Here is a 27,078-nt window from a genome sequence, read left to right on the forward strand (position 1 = left end):
TTGCTGTGGCAAATTTGGTAGAAGTTTCATTACAATGTTTGGTTTTGAGTTAATCACATAACCTGATATATATATTCTGTAAGACGAATGGAATTTTTGCTGAAAGTTCAACATGATGTCTTAACGCTGGTTCCCAGTATCAATATTTCTCACAGTTTGTGATTGATAACATGGAAAAGACAATGCTTGAAACTTATAAAACTCGGGTGTTTGGATCTTGCTAAATGAAAGAGACTTGCAAAATATTGTCACAGTGTAAAGAAAGAGACTCCTAAGCTTAGCCGGCTGCAGGAGAATATGCATTCAAAAATATAGAATGGTAACTCATCTATTATGTATCCACTGGAGAACTTGCAAACTGGCCGGCTCCCTCTTGACTTCTTCAGCACTTAACCACAGTATCCTAGCCGGAATTACTTGAAGTTGAAGTCACACAATCTGAACAAGGTTTTTAAACAATGGTAATAGCGGATGTATCAATGGTGTATGGTAAGATATATCAATGGCAATAGCAAACATTTCAATGGCAGACTGTAAGACATTTTTAATGGCAGATTGTAAGATGTATCAAGGGCAGATTACGGTCGTATCAATGCAGGGATGAGTTGGTAAAAGGAACAAGGAAAATCTGAATGTAGCAAGGAAAGAAGAATTCGGGCACCAAGGAAAAAAGGTGATCCCGCCTCTCCCTCACGGCTTCCTTAAATGGAGAGCAAAATATGACTCCTTGGCTCTTGTAGTTTTCAAACACTCAAAATCAACTATTTTATTCTGAATCCTGCAAAGAATTGCAACTCTCAGAATTCACTATCATAGAGAAATATTTTTCAAATAACATATGCACTGGATAAAATTGTTCCTGCACAGATTGAACTCATTATGACACTTCCATCCATTCGTTTACTTATTGATAAATTGCAACATGGTTTATGATTGTACAAATGCAATATGTGCATGTACTGTCCAAGCCCACAATTCACATATGCTACATATTGTTCCTGGCAAATGCATAACCCTGAAAGACCAAAAAAATGAACAATCATTGGAGTTTCATAAGGCTTCCCTGCCCATTCAGACTCATAAAAGTGAGGGAAGGTACACTGCCTAGCAATATATAAAGTTCAATTCAAATTCATTGTTTGCAAATGCCTGATTGACGATGATGAACATACAATACAAATGATGGAAGGCCACATTAATCATATCTCATCAGGGAATCAAGAAAAAACAACTTGTAGGCAAACCACACTGATTTTCACCGAGTTTGATGAATGTACAAGAAACATTTCAACACATGTTGAACTAAATTTCCTATTTTGTAATTACATATTCATTTCTCCACAAAATCAAGATGAAGTCAATTTTTAGGCAATAATAAGTTTGTTTGGAGCTCAGGCCCATGCAAAAAGGCCAAATTTCCTTCCTGCATCGTTCCCCACCCTCTCAAGTCACAATTGGCAAGGTTCTTTACTTAAAAATGTTTCTCAAAATGTGATCTTTCCTTCATGCCCATGGCCGGATTACATCTTGGCTCTACCAAAACACAGAATCCTGCTGAAAATTCATATTCTTAATTTTGATCATGCTTCTCATTGTCTCTTCAAATACACAAATTGCATGATTGCATAATGTGATGCAAAAACAAGCATTATGGAATCCAAATCATGCATATCTCACACATAGGCCGCATGGGTTCAAAAGAGGACATGATATTCAGACTCAGGCATTTTAGAAGTTTTTACGATCCAAATATAGAAGAGCTTTAAGCCACTAATGACTGTAACTTCTTCTCAAGCTGCTTCGCACCACGAAGTGCATCTAACGCCTCAGTTTGTTTACCAGCTCGTTTCAAATTGAGTGCCCTCAATTTTTCTGCTTTTATTTTTTCTTCAAGATGGGCCCTTTCTTCTTTTAAACCTAAAGTTTGTTCTACATTTGCTTGTGAAGACTCATTTCCAAAGTTGCTACGGACAGAGTTAGATATAGATTCATGCCCTTTGTTTTTGGCATCAAGTCCTTTAGTTGGCACCTGGCTAAAGATATCACTCTCTTTCCAGCCAATTCCTTTCAAGGCAGACAACAAATGGGGATCAAGAATATCCTCAACTAGACTCCCATCATCACTGCCAATGCCAACACTGGAATGATGAGCTTGTGTGTTGTTGCCAGCTAATTCATCCATCTGATTCTCCAAAGACTTTGCTAGCTCAAATTCAGCCTCAGCTTCTTCCACTTTTCCTTCACGTCTCAAAGCAAGAGCACGCCTTTTATGTGCAAGTGACTCCCGCTGCAACTTTAGACGATCTTTAGTTGGGGCTTGCTTATGGATTTGTTGCTTCTTTGAGGAAACATCGTTTTCATTACCTAAGGGCGAAACTTGGGTGCTATCAGAAAACAAAGCAGGAACAAATTTCATAGCTGTTTGAGAAGACTCTACATTGGGGATGGCATCTTTTAATGGTTTTATCATCTGTTCAGAAGCATTGACAGTATAAGATGGAGATGATGATGACACTTGGCTACCACTATTGCCCTCAAGCTCTCTTTTCCTTTCTAGTAACTTGGCAAGTTGTAGCTCCTCCTTAGCCTCTGCTAACTTGCCCTCTCTTTTCAGTGCAAGAGCCTTCCTCTTATGAGATAATATTTGTTGTTGCAACTCCTGAGTTTGGGGAGCAGTTTGAGACGCAGAAATCTCAGCAGTTTCTGCACTGGTGTTTGCCATGCTTGAAACATCAGGAGCATTCAGCATCATAGCCTTTGCCTTGTCTGCAGCTGAGGCATGTTGAATGTTTTGTTCTGGATTACCACCAGAAACGCTGTTAATCTTCACCTGAACTTTGGTTAGGCTTGTCCCTTTGGAGATCCCACTTGTGCTGGGTATGGCATTATGCTCTGGCAGAGGAGCTTTCCATGTGTCACCAGTAAGCAAATCAACAACATTTTGGGGTTGACTCTCTAAATCACAAAGGCAAAGGGCAGTTGTAAGTGCATCTTCCACATACTCAGCGTATAAACGTAAACTGTAGATCAATGACAAATCTAATTTGGCCACACTCACCTGATAAAATATTTTTATTTGGTTCTCCAATTACATTAATTGGCAGGAATATATCCTGAGTGTCATCACATTTGCCAGTAAAAGAAATTCTATTGTTTTCCACTGTCTTTAGTCCTCTAGCTTTGCTTGCATCAGTAAAAGCATCAGGAACTGCAATGCATATCAACAAACAAATTATGGGAGATATGTCTTCGATATAATTCTATTAATGCAAAATGTTCAAGCACAGAAACACTTGAAACAAATTTTAAACATTTTTCTTTTAAACTACCCAAACCATAAAGGCCTAAGTGATCAAGTGATGCCTGTGAAGAAGATGGACCTGTATCAAGGGGTTGATGAGAGGTTGGTGAAACTTTCATTTCATCCACTTTGTCAGTGTCATTTCTCTGATATGTCGTCCTCAATGCTACAAGCATGTAAGGGTCATGCACATCTTGTCTTTTCACTCTTTCAGCATCTTCATCCACTTGAAAAGATAACAATGTCGAGTCACTAACTCTTCCTTTCTGGATTGGTTTCAGATTGTCCTGCAAGATACTTGTTTGACTATTCTGACTATTCTGTAATGTTTCTATTTCTTCTAATTGATTCTCTAAAAAATTTCCTTTACTCAACTCCGCATCTGCCTCTTCAAACCGCCCTTCACGTCTAAGAGCAAGAGCCTTCCTTTTTAGCCCTAATAGTTCCTTTTGCAGCTCTGCTTTGGACTTTGACATCTGGAATGGAGATGCTGGTGATGACTTATTACCAGATTGTGCTGGAAGAATGTTCTGACTTTCAGAATTCCTTGACACACTCTCTTGATCAGCTTCCTTCCATCCAAGGCCATTTAACTCTTTGAAAAGTTCAGGATCCACCATATCTTCTTCAGTGACTTCAATCAACTTGTCATCCTCTTCCACTGTAAGTGGTGATACCCTCACATGACAACCTCTATCTTTTCGACTTGGTTTAGAGTTATCATACAATATGCTTGCCTGCATATTTTGAGGCTTCTGCAAAGTTTCCATCTCTTCCAATTGCTTTTCTAATAATTTACCTCTATTCAACTCTGCATCTGCCTCGTCAATTCTCCCGTTCCGTCTAAGGTTAAGGGCCTTCCTTTTAATGCCTAATAGTTCCTTCTGCAGCTCTGTTTTTGTTTTTGACATTTTCAATGGAGATGTCACTGAAGAAATTTGGCCAGATAGCATAGTTTGAGATTTTTTTCTTGGAACACTATCTTGATCAGCTTCCTGCCAACCCACTTCTCTTAGTGCTTTGACAAGTTCAGGGTCCCCCATATCTTCATCGGTTACCTCAATTGACTCACCATCTTCATCATGTAAATTCATTAAACTTGCATTTTTTTCTGCTAAGTGTGACTTTTTACCTACATTTCCTGATCCTGGTGTTTGAGAATCCACTTGATTGGAAACCTCATACTTTAAATTAGTGTCATTCACCGAGTGCTGTGATGTTATGCTATGCAGCTCTTTTTCAAGCAGCTTAGCTTGCCGCAACTGTTCCATTGCCTCAGTGGCATTGCCTGCTCGCTTTAGGGCGAGAGCTTCTCTCTTAAGGGATATCACTTCTTGCTGTAAAGCAGCTGTATCGCGGTGAGAATTGCATTTTTCATCTACAAGAGATTGTGTTGAAGACCCAGTACCCAGATCCTCCTCTTGCCAACCCATGGATCTCAAGGCTGCAGCAATTTCTGGATCATGGCTATCATCATCGGTCACATCAATACCAACGTCGTCATCAAATTCACCTGCCATGGTTGTTATATGGCTTGGGTCAAAAATTGACTCTTCTCCAAACTTTACACCCATGCCTTTCAATGAATAGGCTTCTCCTTTTGAATTATTATCTAAGCCACGTATCAATGCAGCAAGCTCATCATCAGATTCGACATCCTGCCCAATCATCTCTTGTTCTTCCAGTTGCTTTTCTAGAATTTTAGCTTTCTTCAGCTCTTCCTTTGCTTCTCCAAGCTTTCCTTCACGCTTTAGTGCAAGGGCCCTTTTTTTATGTGCAAGTACCTGTGTCCGATCAGTACTGCTTGCAAGTTCAATACTGGGGCTGTTTGCTTTAGAATTATGAGATTCCCTTATTAGACTGGACAATTCACCATCCAGAGTCATCTTGCCTGGTTTTCTGTCCACATCCTGCAAATCAGCATCAGACCATCCCAGCTCTTTTAGTTCACTAGATATATCATCACTTTTATCCTTTCCTCGTATTGTTGATTTATTTTTCTTAACTTGTTTAGCCAAGTCCAAATCCTCACTATCCCCGGATGTATCTGGAGCCTTCCTTTCTGGATCTCCAAGTTCTTCTTGCTTTAACTCCACAGTGCCTAGCATAAAGGAACCGGGCTTTCTACGACTTTTCCTCAAAGATAACTCTAAAGCTTCAGCGCGCCGTTCAATCTCCTTGCCCCGTTTGAATGCTTGTAGTGCTTCTTCATTCTTTCCTTCTTTCTTAAGAACGTGAAATTTTTTCTTCTCCTCCTGGGCCTGTTGCCGCAATTCTTCAGGTGAAGCAGAATCCTCCTCAATATGACCATGGATGGTACCATCCCGAGAGCTACTTTCAGATAACTCATTTTGTTGATTCTGATTTGAGTCCTCACCTTCCAGCAACATAGAATTTGAAGCATCAGCTGCAGCACTTGCATGATCATCTCCAGTGGAGTTAAGGTCTATTGGACTTTCAGGTTTCCCATCAGTGCCAAGGATCTGTTGTAATACTTCATCATCAGATTTTGCGGATGTTCTCGAGCCACCTGCAATACAAAGCATAAGCCATTTGTTTAGCTGACACAAGAAAGATTCAACAAAGTAACTCTAAGCTTAGCAAAGTTTTAGGAAAAATATTGGAAGGCCACAATGCAGATAACCTCTAGCAGATTTTAGATGTTATTCTCCAGGATTAAATGTATGTAGTATTTCATACGCCTGAATGGTTCCACTTTGCAGTCATTGCAAACCCTAGTTCTTAAGGTGTGAAGCACTAGGAACAAATTAGCAAAATGAACTGTCACATAGCATCAATTGTCATTGCTGGAACTTGCACATGGTAGCTAGGACTTCTGAGGACATTGTCCATCCCAGTCCTACTCCAGTTCAACAGAGTAGTATTTTGCATTACAAATTAATCATTTAGGTAAATTTAATTTGAATTGATTCACAGTCACAGATAACCATGTGCATGGCTTGGACAACTTGGACATGTAAATGTTTGGTTCAATGGAGACTTTCATCTCATTATGAAGTATCATATATATGCATTGCAAGGAGCGGACTCAATATTAGTTTGGTAGGATAGCTCATTACAAGGTAGAAGTTAGAACCATACAAGGCTATTGACCAAAGAAAATAGATGGCTACGTAGGAATCATTCCATGACTATCAGCTTGTATACATAGGTGGTTAACCAATTAGTCCTTTACAAAAGATGGGCAGCACTTATAGACTTCCTCAAAAGAGCTTAAATGCTGTAGTAAAATCAATATCAAGCACAATTTCTGAAGTGAAAATTTGCAATCCAAGTGTAGAATACACTTTGTTACTCAAAAGATGTTCTGGGATCTTTAGTGAATTAGCTCATTGTAGAGAAGATTTTCTTTGATGCTTATGATTCAAAAAGTAGGCAGCTGGAGACTTTTAATTTGTTCTTCAACTTTAGATTTTAAAATGCACTTTTAGACGAAAGGTAACTTTGATGGTGCCCGTTGAAGCAAGATTTCTCAGTATATAAAATATAATGTCATTTTAGGAACGAATAACAACAGTAGTTGAAGCTAAACTCCATTTCCTTCAAAAAAACTCACATCAGCTGATCTACGTGCTACATTAGAGATGCTCGAGGTCTTCACATTGGTAATGCAGGCAAGTTGATTGATTTTCTTTTTCAGATAATGATGCAGGAGCAGGGTGTAAGAGAAACCTTACATTGACTAAAACTATTTCCTGTTTGTCTTTTGCAGGTTTCCAGAGCTGTCACAGTCATTCCTTACCATAAAATTAATTGTTACCGCAAGTCGTCATTTTAAGCAAAGAATTATGGATAATGTTTTTATTTAGTAATGCTATTTTGATCAAAGGGATTTCATTGATATCAAAGATTCATGAAGGTGTATTCTACAATGCCACGTCTTCACAAAAGTTTTGTCCTAGATTAATGCAACACAGCCTGTAACACCTACCATATTTGACTCCCATGCCAAACGCTCTTGTCATTTACAAATTATAAGATTGTTGATCTCAAGGAGGTTCCTAATTGAGGTTGCATAGAGTTTCAAGGCATATACCTTGCCACATTCATCTAAGTAAGGATCGTCTAGAAGTTTCCTTAAAGATGCACAAGTTTCAAGAAGCAATTACAGGGGAAATCATTTGCTACTGACACTAGGATGATGTACTATGTTTTTGGTCAGCACCAAGATATTGCATCTTTACTCTCTATAAAGGACCGTCAACTTAACAGGGAGAGGTAGCTATTTTTCATTAAAAGGAAAGAATTCAGAATATTATCATATTGCATACCAGATCTCACATTAGCTAACCGACAGGCTTAATGATAGATGCTCAAGGTCTTTGCCAAAGGAAGGTAGGTAAGTCAGTTAATGTTTTTCAAAAAATAATGTGCATCCAAGGTATAAGAGCAATCTTGTATCTATTACAATAATAGATAAGACGTCTATTATTAGTTAATGGTTATCTTGTAAATATCTTTAGCTTTAGTTTGCTTTCGTTTTTTGCTTTCTCTGGAATAGAATGTTTCTATTCTTTACGATCGTTTCCTAAGGAAACATCGTCTCTTCCTTTTGTATAAATTGACCTTTCGGTCTCTGTTATTAACAAGCAAGTATTTACCAATTACCTCGTAATATGGTATCAGAGCATCTTTCTTAATTTTTTCGAAAATTATAATTTCTTTTCTGAAATTATCAGAGCCAATTTACGAAACTATTATGTGAACCTTGCTTCCTAATCTAAAAACCCTGAGATTTTCAGAATAGTTTTTTGTCTGAGATTTTTTTAAGCTCACGGATTTTTTTTGGCAGACCTGCGGATATTTTTCTAGGCATTTATTTTTGAAATCACGGATTTCTTTTCTTGGTGTTTTTTTTTTGAGATTTGCGGCCTGCAAGCATCCTTCCTCCATGGGGACCTTGTCTCCTCATGCAATCGCGTCACATGGCAGCGCAAATCTGAACAAATATATGCAGAAAACGACGCGATTTTTTGGACCCGCAAAACGCCTACAGAAAACGACTATTTCGAATGCCGAAGATCACTGCTGAAGCATTCACGACCCTCTTTGCTAGCATATCTTCCTTTTTTGGGTGTTCATTTATCCAAATCGGCCATTTTTTGCCCTGCAAAACACCATTTTTGCTGTTTTTGACCTTTTCGGCCGCCGACTGCTATTTTGCTCGAAACCCTAATTTTTGGGGTCAAAAAAAAATTTTGTTTGCAGATTCTTGGTGGGTTTTTCGAGAGCTCAACTGGGTTGTCGTCCGTTTTTTCTGGGTGCTTCGATTTTTGTGCCTTGATTTTCGAGCCAGCGGATTCAAAAAACGACAGCAAATTCCTTCTGGGTTTTTCGAGCTCTCTTCTGGGTCATTCTCTGATTCTTCTAGGTCTTCCGTATTTTTGCCTCGAAGAACGTGCCTTCACAGTTTTTCATTAAAAAATGTGCCATGGCATCTCTGACAAATATTCTGCTCGAGCATAATTCCAAATTCAATGGTCGCAATTATGGAACCTGGAAGCAACGCATCATCGCAATCTTCAAATATCGAAACACCGATCAACTTGTTTTGGGTGTTAAGCAGCGTCCGACTTCAAGATACATGGGATCTGAACAATCGAGAGGCAGTAATGCTTCTCAAACTCTCCGTAGCTGATGACCAGCTTTCTCAGATTCCATCCGGCAAGACAACTGCCAAAATCTGAACACATCTAAAAGGTCTTCATGAGACTTCCGACAAGAGCAGAGCCTTCTTTCTGAAAAACACTCTGTTTTCTATTGTCATGGATGAGCGCACCTCGCTCCAGGCACACCTAAATCGGATTCAGGAAATCCGTGATCAGTTACTTGCCATCGGTCGCAAGATGGAGGAAGAGGATATTGTGGTAATCACTCTTCGGAGTTTACCAAATTCCTATGAGCATTTTATCGAGACTCTCAACATCACATCTACTGGTGTTGATCTAAAGTTCACTGATCTCTGCACCCTGCTACTTCAGGAAGATCGGTGGAAACAACAGTTCGGTAGCAGCTCCAGTTCCACCTCCACTGAGCAAGCCTTTGCTGCGAAATCCTTTCAAAAGGATAAGGGCAAGTTTCAGCAACCATCTCAGCAGAAGTCTTCTGCTCCAGCATCCGATGGTACCAAAAAGAAGAGCATTCAATGCAACTATTGCCACAAGTATGGTCACATGAAGGTTGCATGTTGGAAACGCTTAGCTGCCCAGTCTAAGCAATCAGGTTCGCAACCCAAAGCAACAGTGCAGAGCACACTGAGCAGGCGAAATCTGCCTTTTATGCCTTCATGGCTAAAAGACCCGCAGATCATGTGCAGTCATCTGCCTGGTACATTGATTCAGGTGCCTCTCGACATTTCACTCACCGCAGAGACTGGTTTACTGACTACCAGCCTTATTCAGATTTTGTTATCTTTGGTGGTGGAGAAGAGTACACGGTTGTTGGTAAAGGCAACATTCAAATTCAGTCTGTTGGGAGGAAGCTCATATTCCTTGATGTGTACTACGTTCCAAGGATGGAACTAAATCTATTCTCGGTCAGTCAGTTGCTGCGACATTCTCCACACTTGGCAGTCACCTTCAGTTCACATCAGTGCACCATCATTGATCGGGCGACTAAGTCTACTGTTGCAGTTGGTCTTGAGGATCATGGTCTTTTCAGACTTACTGATTCTGGTGATTCTCAGGACTTAGCTATGGCTGCTCGACGATCTTCCATCAGCACACTTTGGCATCAGCGATATGGGCACTTAAATGTGCATTATCTCTCACAACTTGCTCGGGATGAGCTTGTTCTTGGTTTGCCAAAGATTCAAACCCAACACCTTGGAGTTTGTGACGCATGTCAGGCTGGGAAGCAACATCGCACACCTTTCCCCAGTGGCAATTCTTGGCGAGCTTCTCAAGTACTTCAACTTGTTCATGCTGATATCTACGGCCCTATGGCCACTCCTTCTGTTCTTGGGTACAGGTATTTTCTGTTGTTTGTAGATGATTTCAGTAGAAAAATGTGGGTTTATTTCCTTAAAAAGAAATCCAATGCATTTACTGTATTTCAGAAGTTTAAACCCTTAGTTGAAAAAGAGTCCGGGAAATCTATTATTACTCTTAGATCAGACAATGGGGGGGAATTTTGTTCTAATGTTTTCTCCAGCTTCTTGGATACACATGGCATCCAACGCCAGTTCACCACACCCCACACGCCACAACAGAATAGTGTAGTTGAACGTCGGAACAGGACAATGACCGAGATGGCTCGTTCCATGCTCGAACACAGACATGTTCCAAAGCGTTTTCTGGGCAAAAGCAGTTAACACTACAGTTTATCTGTTGAACCGGTCACCCACAGTGGCGGTCAAAGGTAAAACTCCGGAAGAGGCCTGGTCAGGTCGCAAGCCTAGAATCAGTCACCTGAAGGTTTTTGGCTCTCTTGCTTTTGTTTGGATCCCTGATGCTTCACGCACCAAGTTGGATGCCAAGAGTCAGAAACTGATGCTTGCTGGATATAGCAGTCTTCACAAAGCCTACCGCCTTATTGATGTTGAGACATCTCGTCTCATATATAGCCGCGATGTAGTCTTTGATGAGCAACGAGGACCATTCATGCCTGTTTCTCCTGTTCCTAATCCAACAGACCAGCCTATGCAGTTCATGATTTGGAAGTTCGGCTTCCATTAGGTCCACCTGATGGGAGGGCTCCAGTAGCTCCTACAGCTCCAGTCCTGCCAGTGATACCTGTACAGACACCTCCGGCTTCTCCTGCAGGATCACCGCGTTTTGAAGATGCTTCACCTGAGTTTGATCCAGATTCTTCTGATCAGGATCCTGCTGATCAAGCATCTCCTAGTACTACTGTTGGTCATTCTCCTCTCCGGCCTAAGTGGTGGGCTAAGACACTTGCTGATCTTCATGATGATGAGCTCATTGATGGGAGAATTGCTCGGAAAAAGAGCAAAACTACAGATTTTGTTAACTTTGCTCTTATGGCCAACATTCACAGTGTGTTTGAACCTCAAACATATTCCGAGGCTAAAGGAATTTCAGAGTGGGAATAGGCCATGCAATCTGAACACTAGAGCCTGCTGAAGAACAACACTTGGGTCCTTTCTGATCTTCCCCCAGGGAAGAAACCCATTAGCTGCAAATGGGTCTACAAAATCAAATACAAATCAGATGGTACTTTGGATAAGTACAAAGCTCGTTTAGTGGCAAAGGGCTTTTCTCAGCGTCAGGGCATTGATTATGAGGAGACCTTTGCTCCTACTGCAAAGATGAGCACCATCAGATTAGTCCTAGCCATGGCAGCACAGTTTGGCTGGAAGGTCCATCAAATGGACGTAAAGAGTGCTTTCCTGAATGGTGATCTCCATGAAGAGGTCTACATGACACAGCCTCCTGGTTTCAAGGTCGCTGGTAAAGACCATCAGGTTCTCAGATTGGTAAAAGCTCTCTATGGTTTGAAGCAGGCCCCTCGGGCATGGTACATCAAGATTGATACGTACCTCAGTGATCAAGGCTTCAAGAGGAGTTCTTCAGACTCAAATCTGTACATCAAGACTACTGACAGTGACATCATCCTTCTGGTTATCTATGTGGATGATCTGATCATCACTGGCAGTTCGGCATCTTTGATTCAAGGAATCAAACAACACTTATGCCAGTCTTTTGATATGACTGACCTTGGGCTCATGCATTATTGCTTAGGTGTTGAAGTTTGGCAACAGTCTTCTGGTATATTCATCTCTTAGTCCAAATATGCCAGGGCCTTGTTAGACAAATTCCGAATGCAGGATTGCAAACCTGCATCTACACCTATGGAGAAAGGTCTCAAGTTATTAGCCAAGTCTGATTCTCCTTCCGTTGATGATACTACGTATAGGCAACTAGTAGGCAGCCTCATCTAGCAATCTGCTACTAGGCCTGATATCAGCTTCGCAGTCAGCTATATTTCACGCTTTATGACAGCTCCTAAGGCTGATCATTGGATGGCAGCAAAGTGTGTGCTTCATTATGTGAAGGGCACTTCTGATTATGGACTTCTGTATTCTTAGAGTTCTAATCCTAAACTCAGTGGGTTCACAGATTCAGATTGGGCAGGCTCTGTTGATGATAAAAAGTCAACATCTGGATATGTGTTCAGTTTGGGATCCGGTGCAGTCACATGGACCAGCAAGAAGCAGCAGGTAGTTTCTCTCTCTTCTACAGAGGCTGAATACAGAGGGACTGTTAAGGCAGGATGTGAAGTTGTCTGGCTTCGTCGGATGCTTGGGGATATGCAGATGTCACTAGCAGGACCGACTACTCTGTTTGTTGATAACGAAGGCGTTATCAAGTTAGCACGGAATCCAGTCTTCCATGAACGAACCAAGCATGTGGATGTTCATTGTCATTACATACGACCGCTGGTTGAAGACAGGACTATAGATCTGCAGTATGTTCCTACCACAGATCAAACTGCAGACATTCTCACCAAGCCTCTTGGTCCTGATAAGTTTGTCAAATTCAGAGGACAGCTTGGTGTGTTAGATAGATTAACCATTAAGGGAGGGTATTACAATAATAGATAAGACGTCTATTATTAGTTAATGGTTATCTTGTAAATATCTTTAGCTTTAGTTTGCTTTCATTTTTTGCTTTCTCTGGAATAGAATGTTTCTATTCTTTACGATCGTTTCCTAAAGAAACATCGTCTCTTCCTTTTGTATAAATTGACCTTTCGGTCTCTGTTATTAACAAGCAAGTATTTACCAATTACCTCGTAATAGTATCACCCAAAGATATTTCCTTCATTTTTCTTTATTCCCTTTTACTGGCTTCTAGAGTTGTCACAGTCACTTTCTTACCTTAGAAAATAAATCCTACTGCAAATCATTATTTTTAGCACACAAAGCTTTAAATATCTTTTTCTGTGTAGTTATCAGTTCTCATACTTGTTGCCTATAACAATGGCCAATATACAGACTAGGCAGAAGAGAATTTGAATGGAAAGTCAATTTCACAGGAAAGCAAAGTGTCAAAGAGGAAGGTAAATAAAGTCAATTACTTGTTCTATTACTTTATTATTTATATTGACACTGCACAAGAATTTCCACCTGGATAAATAAAAGAAAGATAAAATTGGAGTGTGAACCTTTTGGTGCTTGGTTTTTGCGTCCTTGACGTGCTGTAAACCGTGCAGCTTCTTCAAGTTCCTTGCAAGGACTACAAATTCTTACAGGTTGGTCTCCCTGGCCACGTAAATACATCCTTTGTGATGTACAATTGTTGCAGAACAAGCCTCCACATCTGCGACAATGATGCTGAACCCAAAAAAATGGTCATTAAAATTGAAGTCAAGCCTATGAGTAAAATAACACCGAGAAAAAGAAAAGATCATCTCCAAGTAAGAATGTCAAGGGCAATAAAGACAGCCAAAATATCACCAAAAAATAAGTTAATTTTAAATTTTAAAAAAAGCATTTCAAATAATTCAATCAATGGATCTGAGAAATCAGGAAGCTGGGTAATTGTTTCTTGTCCCGGACAATATTTCCAATTCTTCAAGTGTCAGAAATATCTGAAAATTTTGGAAAAGCTTCCTGGTAAACTGAATCTGATTATAAAGAACATATTGTAATGTCCCCCTTTTGACATACGATTTAACAATAAATAGAACTAAAATTTAAATTTATAATATAAAATAATTAAATCAAAAATATGATATAATTTAAAAAATTAATTAATCTTAACGAATGGTCCGAAGGCATGAAATGAAAAGTAGTGACTCCCTCAAACATGAGATATAAAAGGGAGAAGAGAAATTCATTTGAAAGGAAATATGGAGGAAGGAAGAAAAATGGACCATGTGAATCAAGGAAGGATAAATAAAAGAAGAAAAGAATAGGAACTAAGGAAGTGACTCCTTCAAAGGGCACAAATTACAAAGGATACTCTTCCAAATGTTGGAGATTGTAGCTGCAATAGAGATCTTTATCTCTGGGCATTAATACTGTTATGGTCACCTTTCAGATGAAGAGGACATTTATGATAACAATTATAATATTATTATACTAAATATAAAGACATCTGTCTTGCAACATGTGAGGCATGGAAATACGAAGAGTTGTATTTGACAATTAAGTCATATTTTGGGAATTTGAAGAGACCTTCGGTTGTAATGTGAAGAGTCTCTCTTGTGTTACATATATCGCTTCAAGCAAAAGGAATTGTACACTTGAACAATTTTATTATCAATAAAGTGATATTTTGTTGTGTGGCTGGGTTTTTCCCTCCAATTTTGGAAGGGTTTTCCCAAGGTAACTTCTGGTGTTTATTTTAGTTGTTATGTTCCCCTTATTTCTGTTTATCATTTGTTTCTGGGCTAATTCCAACATGGTATCAGAGCCAGGTTGATAACATCAATAAGGAAATTGTGTAAGACCAAGTGTGATTATTATGGTAGCTGTGAGAGAATTTTTATTTCTTTTATTGTATGCATGTGCGATCATTCTAGTGCAGCGATATTTAACAGAAAAGGGGTTTTATGATTTCTGGAACTGGTTTGAAAGCTGATATCCTTTGCGAAGGATCATTGTAGGGACATTGTACCATGGTCTAATGGTAACCGCTGCTCTTATTTACTGGGCTCTCAGATTGCCTCATATCAGGGAAGCTGCTTCTCTGACGGAGCTTATGAAGTAGGAGAACGCACACCATTTGTGGTCTTTTGCTTGTTGTATGAGCATCATTGAGAAGTATATACCGGTTATTGTGAAGAATCCTTATATTCAAGACCTTTTCATGCCGTCCTTGCATTGATGTTCATGATGGTTATTTTCCTCCACAGTTAGTGTTTCTTTTACTTACAATCTTCCTTCCTATTATTTTTGCACTTAGTGTGTTTTGTCCTTCATCAAGAGACTGGGACAGTATACTAACTCTCATCTGGCTTGACAGATATGCCCTGCGATGTACTCCTTTGGGTATGCTCTGAGCATATGGGGGATGTTAAATTCTGATGTCTGTGCCATCCTCAGTCGGAAGTGATATCAGTGGAGCTGTGGGTGATGTTTGGGGCAGGGTTATCTGGGTAGTCACTGTCATTTGCAGCTCCTCCAAAGTTTCATTTTAATTTGTCAGGCATATTTGCTTTATTGGAGCACTCATGTTCAATGGAGTGCTCATGTTCATTTGAGTAACATGCAATGGATTTGTATAGGGAGTTGGAGAACATTTGCAAAGAATAAGTCATCCATTCTATGTTGGTAATTCTGACAGCATTAACTGTCATAACCGAGCACCAAAGATGGTAGATAGATTTCAAGTTGCAAGAACATAGACTCCTATAGAGTTTTTGGAATCAATTTCATTCATGACAGTTGGCAGCTATTGTTTGAAGAGTGGTGAATAGTTTCTGGGAGCCATTCACTCTAACACGGCGACAGATTTTATTCCACATAATAGTTCTTTTGAAGAATTATTTGTCTACTCCTCCTTATCCATGTCTTCAGAGCTCATAGTCTTTGTAATCATTTTCATCCAATGATCGACGAATTGTAGTGAGCGGAGTCAGTGAAGGACAGTAAGATTTCACAGAAAGTTATTGCAACATGGTTCTTCCTTTCGTCGGGATAGTGTCTAGGCATTGTAATTGATAGCAGTTCCATTACAATATGATTTGTGCATGTCTCTTCAGTTACAGGTAATTCTTTCAATTTTGAAAGGAAAATGTGCATTCAAAAAGGCAAAGGTGTTTGCTGGTTATAAGTGCTGACTTGACATACGATATTGTCGACTTCCAAAACTGCTGTCTTGAACATGTCATTTGAAAAGTTGAGCATCAGAAGGAAAATCATCAGACCCATACATCATTTGCTGGAAAAGAAATGAATGTCTATGTCACATCAGATTTAGAAAGGCGGTTCATTTAAAGACAGTTTTTATTTTCATCTGAGCTAGCTCTTACTTTTGTGTTCTTAGAATCCTATCTGCATGAGTGCATCAATATTGAATCTTCTACAGGTATTCAGTTGTTTATTGAACCAGTGGCCTCAAGCTATGGAATGGGAATTCTAGCTAAGTGAAGTAAAGTTTCAACAATTGGGTGGAAGGATATGGAGTTCAAATCTGATAAGACAATCAGAGATAAGTTTTTTCATATTCTTCAATACTGATCATGAATTTTGTATGAATATAACTGTAAATAATCTGCTTTTAGTATTGATATTTTTGATAGGTTGATTCTTATGATCTCTCTTTGCTACAAGATATAGCAATGAGTCGAGATTGCTTTGCATTCAGAGGGAGAGATTCACACTTGGAGGTAGGACTCTATCCCAATCTTATTACATTGATTAAAGTAGTCTTTATGATAAGTTGATGTCAATTTAATCTCTATTGGTTGCAGGATGCAACAACAATAATCTTTAGTGGGAGATGTTCAACTTCAGAGGGAGTTGTTTTTTGGTTGAAAGGGAGTCTTTATAGTATCCCTATTTTTCTTATACATGCTTTGTGGTATTTGTAAAATTTTAAGACTCTCATTGAAAGAAGAGCTTTTCAGCTGTGATTTTATGACCTAATATTCACATGAAAATTAATAATAAGTTGTAAGGACAACCTGAAACTATTTCACTTATGAGAGATTCGTAGTGAACATCATGTAGAGAGAGTCCATGACAGCATCATAGTGAGTTGGAAGTCATGTAAAGTTCACTATTTGACATTGAGAGATTCCGTGATGAGAGTTGGAAGTCGTGTTGAGAGATTCCATGACAGCATCATGTTAAGAGATTCCATGACAGCATCACGTTGAGGGAGTCTGTGATGAAAGGTGATTGTGATTTTTGCAAGTTTGTCATGCTAAGAGATTCCATGACAACATCATGTTGAGCAAATCTATGATGAAAGTAGAATGTGATTTTACAGGTCTATCATGTTGGGTGATTCCATGATTATTAACAATCAGTAAATTGTTCTCTTAATGTCATATTGAGAGATTCCATGACAACATCACAGTGAGAGAGTTTGTGATGAAAGTTGGTTGTGTTTTTTGCAAGGTTTTCATGTTGAGTGATTCCATGAATTTTATAAGATCTATGTGATTAGATTTTATCATTGACATTTTTGCAGCCTTGTGTGACTATTCAGCTAAAGATCTATCACTCGCTAAGGGGGAGTGTTGAAGATTGTAACTGTGATAGAGATAGAGATCTCTGGGCTTTTATACTATTATGGTCACCTTCAGCTGAAGGAGGACGTTATGATAACAAATGTAAAATTAATTATAAAGACATGTGTCTTACAACATGCATTGAGGCATGGAAATACGAAGAGTTGTATTTGAAAATAAAGTCATGTTTTGGGAATTTGAAAAGACCTTCAGTTGTAATGCTAAGAATCTCTCATGTTATATATATATATCACTTCAAGTGAAAGGCATAGTACTCTTCAACAAATTTATTATTAATAAAGTGACATTTTGTTGTGTGGATGGATATATCATTTATACCTTCAATTTTAGAAGGGTTTTCCCAAAGTAACTTTGGTATTTGTTTTAGTTGTTATGTTTCCCTTATTGTTGTTTATCATTTATTTCTGAGCTAATTCCAACACCAAAAAGTGCTAATTGTGAAAGGTTGTGTCTCTTTCAAATGGCAGAAATTATGCATGGTTGTACTCTTTCAAAGAATGCTAATTGTAAAAGGTTGTCTCTCTTTCAAAGGGCAGAAATTACGAAGGATTGTACTCTTTCAAAGGGTGCTAATTTTTAAAAGTTGTGAATTTTGCCAAAGGGTAGGCATGATGAGAAGGTGTGACATTTCCCTTACATTGGAAGATATAAAAGAGAAAAGATTTCATTTGAGGAAGACATCCAATAGATATCAAATTGGAAAATAATTTGTTACTTTCAAAAGGCAGCAATGGAGAGTAGTAACTCAATTCTTATGGAAGGTGGTGACCCTTTCACAAATGAAGTAAATATCTTTGCAAGCATTCAAAGACCACTCATCAATCATTTCTAATGAACCCACAAAAGTAATCATCACTTGTCAGATCAAACAGGCAATCAATCAGCAAACCACTCTATCAAATCGGCATTCATTCAATCACCATTCATCAATATATATCAACCCAGCATTCGTTACATCATCAATCATCTAATCAACAATCACTTATTCATTGCTCAACAATGTGTCAAATCATAGAATCAACAGAACTCATCCAATCAATCAATTATTTAACATGATCAAGTTTGATTTGAATAGAACTCAAAAAGTACAACAATCTAAAATGTTAAGGCAAGTGACTCATAAGCAATATTATTGTATTTACTATTTTTTTACTCATGAATCTCTTAGGAAGATGCAACAATACTGATCTTCCCTCATCAAGTACCCCACCCCAAGTTGGTTTTCAGGTGGGCCAAGGGGCTGAATGACTTAGACCATCACTCTATGCCCTTGGGCTTGGTTGAGGAAGATAGTCTCCAAGCATCCTAACAATAATTAGAAGATTGGTGATTATTCATTTGATTTTCCAACAACAATCATATCCAAGATTAGCAAGGAAGCAGGGTAGGGAAATGCAGCAGCACTGGGTCCTTAAATTAAGTAGCCCATTCCAAGTTGGTTTCCTTGTGGGCCATGGGGTCAACTTGATTTGGAAGGTTGTTCTGTGCTCTTGGGCATAGTTGTGGGGACAGTCTCCATGCTTCCTACCATGCTTTCCCATAAAATTCCTAATATGATTGGTTGTTGGATAAATGCTATAAAATGACTCCAATGCATTTGGGATGCTTAACAACAATCATATCCAAGATTAGCAAGGAAACAGGGTAGGGAAATGCAGCTGCACTGGGTCCTTAAATTAAGTAGCCCATTCCAAGTTGTTTTCCTTGTGGGCCATGGGGTCAACTTGATTTGGATGGCTGTTCTGTGCTCTTGGGCATAGTTGTGGGGACAGTCTCCATGCTTTCCCATAAAATTCCTAATATGATTGGTTGTTGGATAAATGCTATAAAATGACTCCAATGCATTTAGGATGCTTTGTTCTCAATAAGGACTATCTATGATTATTATGCTTGATGTTGATTATTTATAATTGTCTATAAATTTACTTTTCATTATGTCATTTATTTATAGAAAACTCTTTGTAAATAAATTGTATTATTGGAATTGTCAAACTTATTTTCAGGCAACAATCAGGTATAACGCAAAAGGAGACATTACACATACTAATATTTTCATGGGGAGAGGCTTGGTGGATGAAATAGTTTCTTAATATTTTTTTTCTTTCCTAATGAAGCTTCCAGTACCATTTTTTATGCTGTTTCTGTGAGCATTCCATTTTATTTCTCTTTATCTTGTATTTTCTTCTACAAGCAATGTAAACCCAAGTTTCTGTCGTTTCCTACCCCTATCCATCCCATTTCAAACCTTATGCTTCAGGAATTTCCATGAACTTATTTCTGATTCTGCGTGCAGCATGGTTTTCAATAATTTAATTTGATTATGTAGACATAATATCTCTTTATATCTAAACAAAAAATATGTCATTTACTCATTACTTAGAACAACCGTCACATAAGGAATATGCCAAGTCTCAACCAAAAATATCTGTTTGGGCCGCATCCAAATGATTTTCTGACTTTCAATTCCAAAAGTTCTAAATTCTCATCAAATGGGGAAAACCCTCTCTGTGTAAGCAGACGTGACATTTTACCATTGTGTTGCAGAGGGTACTTGCTCCTGCAGTTAGATTCAATCTGTTTCATTGGAATCACTTGGCCTCTGACAACAAATTCAAATGGGGATTAAGTGTCTCAATCTTGCAAATTTTCTAAGTATATTTATTTATTATTTAATATTTTTCCATAATTATTTGCCATTTTTATGATGTATATTATTGGTGAATAATTATACTTCATCAAAAAAGTGTGAGAATTTGTGTTGGCACTTCTGTTACATGTCAGTGCATAAATAGATGAATTATTGGTTGTCAAAAGATATCCACTTACTGGTGTGTTATGGAAGGCCTATTTATAAGGAAATGACATATTCTATGGAGGAGGTTACTTTGGACATGATAACATTATGATGAATTATAGTAGATTCCTCACAAAGCAGGAGTTAACATACTATTCTTGGAAGTTCTACATGTGTGAGGGGTGTGGGAATTCATGCCTCCACTTTTATGAGCTATTTTTAGGGCTGCATGACCATTCTTGGCATCCAGTTTTGCCCATGGTATTGGCACTTGAAATACAATACCAATTGTGGTATCTTGTATTGTATTTGCCTGCATAATGAAGCTTTGGGAAAGTAGTCTCTCTGTTAAGAGTACACAGGTGCATAGATACTGCCAAAATGTTGCTAATAGTACTTGTTGTAGGCTTTTCACACCATCACCCCATTGCAAAAGGGGGGCCCCCTTTTGTCTCTTGGTCTTGTCCTTTTGGCTTTAGTTCTTGGTAGTATTGGGCTAAATCTTCTAAAGTTCGCTCTTTCAAATGAGAATTGGTAAAATTGGCCAGACGTGAAAAGTGTTGTCCATGTGGCTCTAAGAATGGAAATTATTTGCTTGTTTGAGAATTGAATGTCTTGACTTACTATTTTTAGAAATTCTATTATTAGTAAGTCTATTTTTACTAAATTTCATTGCCTCTCAGATTGGCCTTATTTTGACTTTGGGACAACTTACTATTTTTAGAATGTCTATTTTTGGCAAGTCTATTTCTGCAACAAGTGAGCTATGGTTGATAAAGAGCCAAAAGGGTACATGTGTCTATATCCAAAAGAATGAGCAAGCATGACAGTCAATCAAGAAAAAAATGCTCAAGCCTGGAATCACCCATGAAATATCCAAAAGTAGAAAGGCATGAAGATAATAAAAAAAAATGGTTGTCATGGAATTCTTCCATCATGGACAAAATCCACGATCTCTCAAAAAATCCAGCCTTGGAGAAAAATGGTGGTTGCGGAATTCTTCCATCATGGACAAAATCCATGATCACTCAAAAAGTCTCACCTTGGAAAAAAATGGTTGTTGCGGAATTCTTCCATCATGGACAAAATCCATGATCTCTCAAAAAATCCAGCCTTGGAAGAAAAAATGGTAGTGTTGGAAATTTCTCCTTCATGGAAGAAAAATTGGCTAAGTGTTGGAAGATTTCTCCTTCATGGAAGAAAAATTGGCTAAGTGTTGGAAACTTTCTCCTTCATGGAAGGAAAACTGGCTAAGTGTTGAAGATTTCTCCTTCATGGAAGAAAAATTGGCTAAGTGTTGGAAACTTTCTCCTTCATGGAAGAAAAAATGGCTAAGTGTTGGAAACTTTCTCCTTCATGGAAGGAAAACTGGCTAAGTGTTGAAGATTTCTCCTTCATGGAAGAAAAATTGGCTAAGTGTTGGAAACTTTCTCCTTCATGGAAGAAAAAATGGCTAAGTGTTGGAAACTTTCTCCTTCATGGAAGGAAAACTGGCTAAGTGTTGAAGATTTCTCCTTCATGGAAGAATAAATGGCTAAGTGTTGGAAACTTTCTCCTTCATGGAAGAATAAATGGCTAAGTGTTGGAAACTTTCTCCTTCATGGAAAAATGAAAAAGGATTAAGTGCTAGAAATTTCTCCTCCAGATCTTGAATTTCACCCTCTTCAAGTGTGTACCCAAGATTGGAAAAATGATTGATGATGATAAAAAAAAAAGGGGGAATTCTTCAAAATGTAAAAAAAAGCATAATAGTGAATTGAAAGCATTTGAAGAAAAAGGAGGAGAAAGCTCTAGTTCTAGAAATTCAAGAAAGACGCTCAAATCCAAAATTCTAGTACCAAGATCAAAGTACTAAGTGATCCGGTCCCAGACATTCAACGTTCAAAGATCAAAGTTCAAATCCAAAAAATCCAAAAACATGGCTAAGGAAATGTTTGAAAGCTTTACCAGGGAATCCAGTCGATGGAAAAAGATTGTTGATAACATCAAGCAAGGAATATCAAATGCAGTTGCATCCTTGTTATCACAAAGATTAAGGGAAGAGGAAATGACAACTGATAATCTGAAAGTCAAGTTAAAGGAATTCTTTCAGCTAAATGTATATGGAAGAGATGATTTTGAGGACTTCTCCATCTTCTCAAATACAATGCACACTACTAAGGACTTACTACCAGATTGGGATGAAAGCTTGGGAAAAGCAGAAAGAGCAATTGCAGTTCTAGAATTCAAGCAAGAATCTGCACCAAGCATCAGTATAGAAGAGTTGGAAATAGTATTAGATCGATTTCGATCTTTCAGGCAAAGAAATCAAGGATAGATGCATTAAATGCAGAGTGGGTGTGCATAGGGATCATTTATTACACCCCACTCTTTCTTAAATTAGCATGCATGATGGGCATTTATTACCCACTACAGTAGTGGATTCCTTATGGCATTAATGTAGATTCCTTTCCATTGCCCTAACCCTAATTAGGGCTGATGTGGCATGATCTCGGCCATCGGTTATTGTAATCATCCGGGCCACCCGTTGTAATCGAGGACCTATATAAAGGCCTCATTTTCTCATTTGTAAAGGGGATTTTTATGAGATTGTTGCTATGAGTTACTGAGATAATAAAATTTTCATTGGAGTTTGGTGAATACTTGACGTGTCTTAGTGCTTGCTTGTTCTCCTAAAATTTCTTCAAGTAGATTAAGTTTAGCATAGTCAATGTGTGGTGATTACAATGGAGAATATGATGGTGTATTGATGAACTCCTTTGGTTCATACTTTTGACGTTTTAGTGATTCTAATTCGTTGTGTAAAGTTAACCTGAATCTTTTCATGCATATGCTCAACTTCTATTATTCGTATACATTGTTCTTTATGATGGCGTATGCGGTGATATGAAAATCTTTGGCATAACCCTTGAAGATTGCACTGGTTCATGCTTAGTTGTAGTATAACTTGGCGAAGCAGAATTCAGTAAATTGAGGAATTTGTCCACTAGAATACTATTTGTTGTTATCACTACCCTTAGGATTAGAATAGAGTTCCTGAACCCCATCCTATTTTATTTTTGCATATTCTGTGAAAAATCCAAAAAAAAAGCGCTTCATTGCAAAACCTTAAGATAGCTCCCACATCCAGTATGGCTTGAAATGAATATGAATAAACACGTAAGGCCCTTTGTGATCATCAGAAAATCACATCAACCACCGATCTTATCCACAGTCAAGACCTGTCATTAAAAGAACCTTGAAGTCATTGTATGATCTTCTAGCAATCTTAGCATACACAAGACTTTATTCAAGAGAGGATAAGATATTTCGGTATTTTGTTCTACTGTTTGGTGAGTCATAAAACACACATCAACAGTACTCACGTTCTATCTTGGAGAAGCTCCTACAGAGACTTACTCAACAAGTGTATTGTAACTTTGAAGATCATTCAGTACCATACTTAACTATTTTAGAGTGGGGTTTTCCTCTCAAAGGGACTTTCTCCATATAGATCATTGTGTAAATTTTAACTGTCAATTGTAATTTCTAATTTAAATCTCTACTTTCTATAATAAATTTATATCAGACTTAAAGTTACTTGGATAATGCTCCTCACGCGCCCTGGATATGTTTACATGATGCTAAGCTTTGAAGATGAACATCTTAAGCAGGAATTCAAATTTATATCCCAATTAATCAAAATCAACCTATTAAAATCTCAACAAACATCGAAATGACTTGAATTCTGTATAACCTTGAGACGAGCCAAAAGTTGTCTTAAAGATTTGGGGAAATTTAAGATTCAGATAAGGATAAACCTATTTTATCCAATACAACTGCCAGTGGAAAGTAATTTTTTGTGGTCGGGTTGATAACAGCCACCTGAAGTTACGGCATATAGATACAGGACACCATTTGAGATAATGTTACACAAGTAAAAAAGGATACAACTATGTTGTTATATAAATATAGTCGGCAGAAGATGTGGTAGTAATAAAAGGTCTCATCCCTACGTGGAAGTTTCAGGGGGAACTCAGTGGAGACTCGTCGGTGGATCAAGTAAAATATAGCAATATTTCTTCACAGGGAAAAGGGAATGGGTTCCGAGAGCTAATTTAAGAAGCCTTTTTCGAAAACATCTGAGCTCAATTGATACAAACTTCAAGCTTTCTCCTCTTCAAATTGGAAGCGTGATATATTCCTCATCGAAAATCTAATAGCCATTTTTTTTAGTATACCAAATCTGACATAATCTAGAATCTAATAGTGCGGCTGTACGCATAATTTCTTCAGCTAAAAGGTTAAATTGGATTGCATTGAATCGCTGTTTTCCACACACCCATCTACATTTATTTAATGTTTTCTAACAGATTTCATGCCATCTATCAATATATTCCGATCCGCCCAACAATTCAATTCATACTCGCAAAGAAAACAAAGTTATACTAAAAATTAATGTGTATCTTACCTTACGATTGAAAAAGGTAAATTGAGACGAACAACCTTGACAATGCGAAGAATCTAATACCCATGTTCTTCCTCGCATCGATGGCTTCGCTGGTAAACCTATTTTCTCTAACATCTTTGCTTAGCCTCTCCTGCTATCTCTTCTCAGCGCTAAATGAACTTGTATACCATTGAGAAGCACTGAAATGGGGCAAAGTGTGTTGACTACAGGGGTGACCCTTTCCCTTCCTGGTGTTGCAAGTAAACAAAATACCTGTAGATTATGGCGTGATTTCCTTAGAATTCCATACCAAGTTCAGATGGAACACGGACGACGAAAAAGAATCGAGGACAAAAGGTTTTATGCGAGAGGGGGAAAAAGTTTTATACTCAATTGTAAAATCGCGTAATTGGAAATTATAAATTGTTAGTGGGGTTAATGGTGCTATATATTGTGAGGCTTGGATAGTAATATATTAGCAATGAAATAAATGTAACAACAAACAAGAGAGACAAAATGATATGATTTTTTTTTTTTTTTGATGAATAATTTTTTTTTATTAATAAATAATATACTAAGATTACAATTCACAAAAAAAGGTCGGGGGATACAAGATCACTCCGCAAGAGTTCACACAATAGAAGTCGGAATCATAAACTATTCATAAAAAAAAACATAAATAGCAACCTTAGACAGCTAAAGGAATGCCTGTTGAGGGAGGTGGCTCATCGCGATCATGGAATACCTAATCTCTTTGGGATTGGGAGGCGAACTGGGAACAGTCCAGCTGTCAACAATAGCATCAGCAGCCTCAGTGGCCTAGTCAACATCCTTCATATCTGGCCGCAGAGGTGAAATAGTTAGGTCTAAGCGAAAAGGCCATTTCCCAGAAACCACTCGCCAAGCGTCAAGAGGAGGAGTCAGGGACTAGCTAGTGCCACCACGGGGCGAGGAAACCGAGCGGCGCCTCCATCCATCATCGCCACCACTAGGAGAGTGGTGGTGGGAAGCCTGGGAAGGTGGAGTGTGCGAGTGGTGGCCTGAAGAGTTGCGCCTCTGATGGTGGCCTCTAGGCGTCAAGGTATCAACCAAGGCATCTAGAGGTACCCTGGCAATGGTACAAGGGGCATTGCCCTAGTGATTGAGTAGCTCTTGCAAGTGGGCCACCTCCAAGGCCACTTTGTTAGCTTGTACTTGAATCTGCGTCATTACATTATTACAAATGCATGCCTTAGTATACATAGCAATATTAATATAAAAAAAACTGTGAGTGAAAAGAACAGCATTTCTATCTTTCCACAGAGTGAACAAAATCTCTATCCTGAAAGTATGTCAAATTTGGGTAAATTTCTTAGGGATCCTGAGGGAATCACCCAAAATAACCATGTACCAAGAAAATGGTTCAAGCTGAAAAGGTTTAAAGAAATCATGAATTCGGTGCCAATAATTTTGAGCACATCTACAAAATCAGAAAATATGTAGGAAAGAATCAAGTTGTCCACAGAATGGACATCTAGGATTCGGAACCCCAATATGTGTGCACTAAGGCCCAAGGGGAAGGCCTTGAAAAGCCAGGTACTAAGCAAAATGGGCAATCTTGGGTTTTGTTATAGCACTCCAAATAGTGTCAAAGCTCTTTCTCCATTGAGAAAGAGAAGATTGCAAGTGCCATCTTTGATTGAGCATATCCACCATCAACAGATGGGGAGAAAGTCATCTATAACCCAGACTTGATTTCTAACTAGTGAAAGGAGTGGCAAGATACCACTTCCAATTAGTCCACCAAGGTTTAACAGACTAAATACCCACTTTATGAATTAAGTGCACTAGAATTGTAGAAAGTAATAAGTCAAAAGTTAAATGATATGAACGGGCAAGACGATACTAGACTTGCATATCTTCCCAAGATCTGAAACTCATGGAAACCCTAGAGAAAATATCTTTAGGAGTCTTGATGCCTCGTTTGAAAAAACACAGAGCACTAGCACCTTCAGTCTTGGCAAGGGGGATGCCCTAGATTGCAAACAGTGGAGACCACCAAATGTTTTGTTGATTCAAAGAGAGGCCATCATAGAATTCATCACCAGACCAATGAAGGCAAGGCTTGACAACTTCCCAAGCTTTCCATATGCTCTTGACAACAAAAGAGCTTCATATGAGCACGGGCTCTCACATGATGAGAAGGGTGTAAAAGCCAATCCCCTTCCATGCAAGCCTGTTGATGGGAAATCCAGAAGAATGTCGAACCAAAATCTTCCAGGCTTCATCTCTAGTGATGACATGAATAATCTATTTGGCACACAAAGCAAGGCCTTGCTTCTATGTGGAAAGCATGCCAAGGCCTCCAGACTCTTTTGGGAGACA

The 27,078-nt window shown here is 38.4% G+C and overlaps 1 protein-coding gene across 1 annotated transcript; it reads right to left on the reverse strand.

Annotated features, from left to right (window-relative positions):
- Positions 1 to 1,109: 1,109 nt before the first annotated feature.
- Positions 1,110 to 25,066, reverse strand: LOC149554068 (phosphoinositide binding protein). Its single transcript, XM_089789402.1, has 5 exons — positions 24,736 to 25,066; positions 13,451 to 13,619; positions 3,381 to 5,831; positions 3,059 to 3,208; positions 1,110 to 2,955 (listed from the first exon to the last, which is right to left on the reverse strand). The coding sequence occupies exons 1-5, from the start codon at positions 24,847 to 24,849 to the stop codon at positions 1,763 to 1,765; spliced, it is 4,077 nt and encodes a 1,358-aa protein (XP_089645528.1). The 5' UTR covers positions 24,850 to 25,066; the 3' UTR covers positions 1,110 to 1,762.
- Between the last annotated feature and the right edge of the window lie 2,012 nt (positions 25,067 to 27,078).

Source organism: Cupressus sempervirens, chromosome 6, assembly GCF_028749045.1.
Source record: "Cupressus sempervirens isolate cs-2001-9-10 chromosome 6, ASM2874904v1, whole genome shotgun sequence".
Classification (NCBI taxonomy): domain Eukaryota; kingdom Viridiplantae; phylum Streptophyta; class Pinopsida; order Cupressales; family Cupressaceae; genus Cupressus; species Cupressus sempervirens.

Coding starts and splice junctions, on each gene's coding strand:
- LOC149554068 (XM_089789402.1), bottom strand. CDS start 24,849: ATGTTAGAGAAAATAGGTTTACCAGCGAAGCCATCGATGCGAGGAAGA. Junction 3,209..3,380: donor TCATCAACCCCTTGATACAG/GTCCATCTTCTT, acceptor TATGCATTGCAG/TTCCTGATGCTTTTACTGAT. Junction 2,956..3,058: donor AAATAAAAATATTTTATCAG/GTGAGTGTGGCC, acceptor TTTGTGATTTAG/AGAGTCAACCCCAAAATGTT.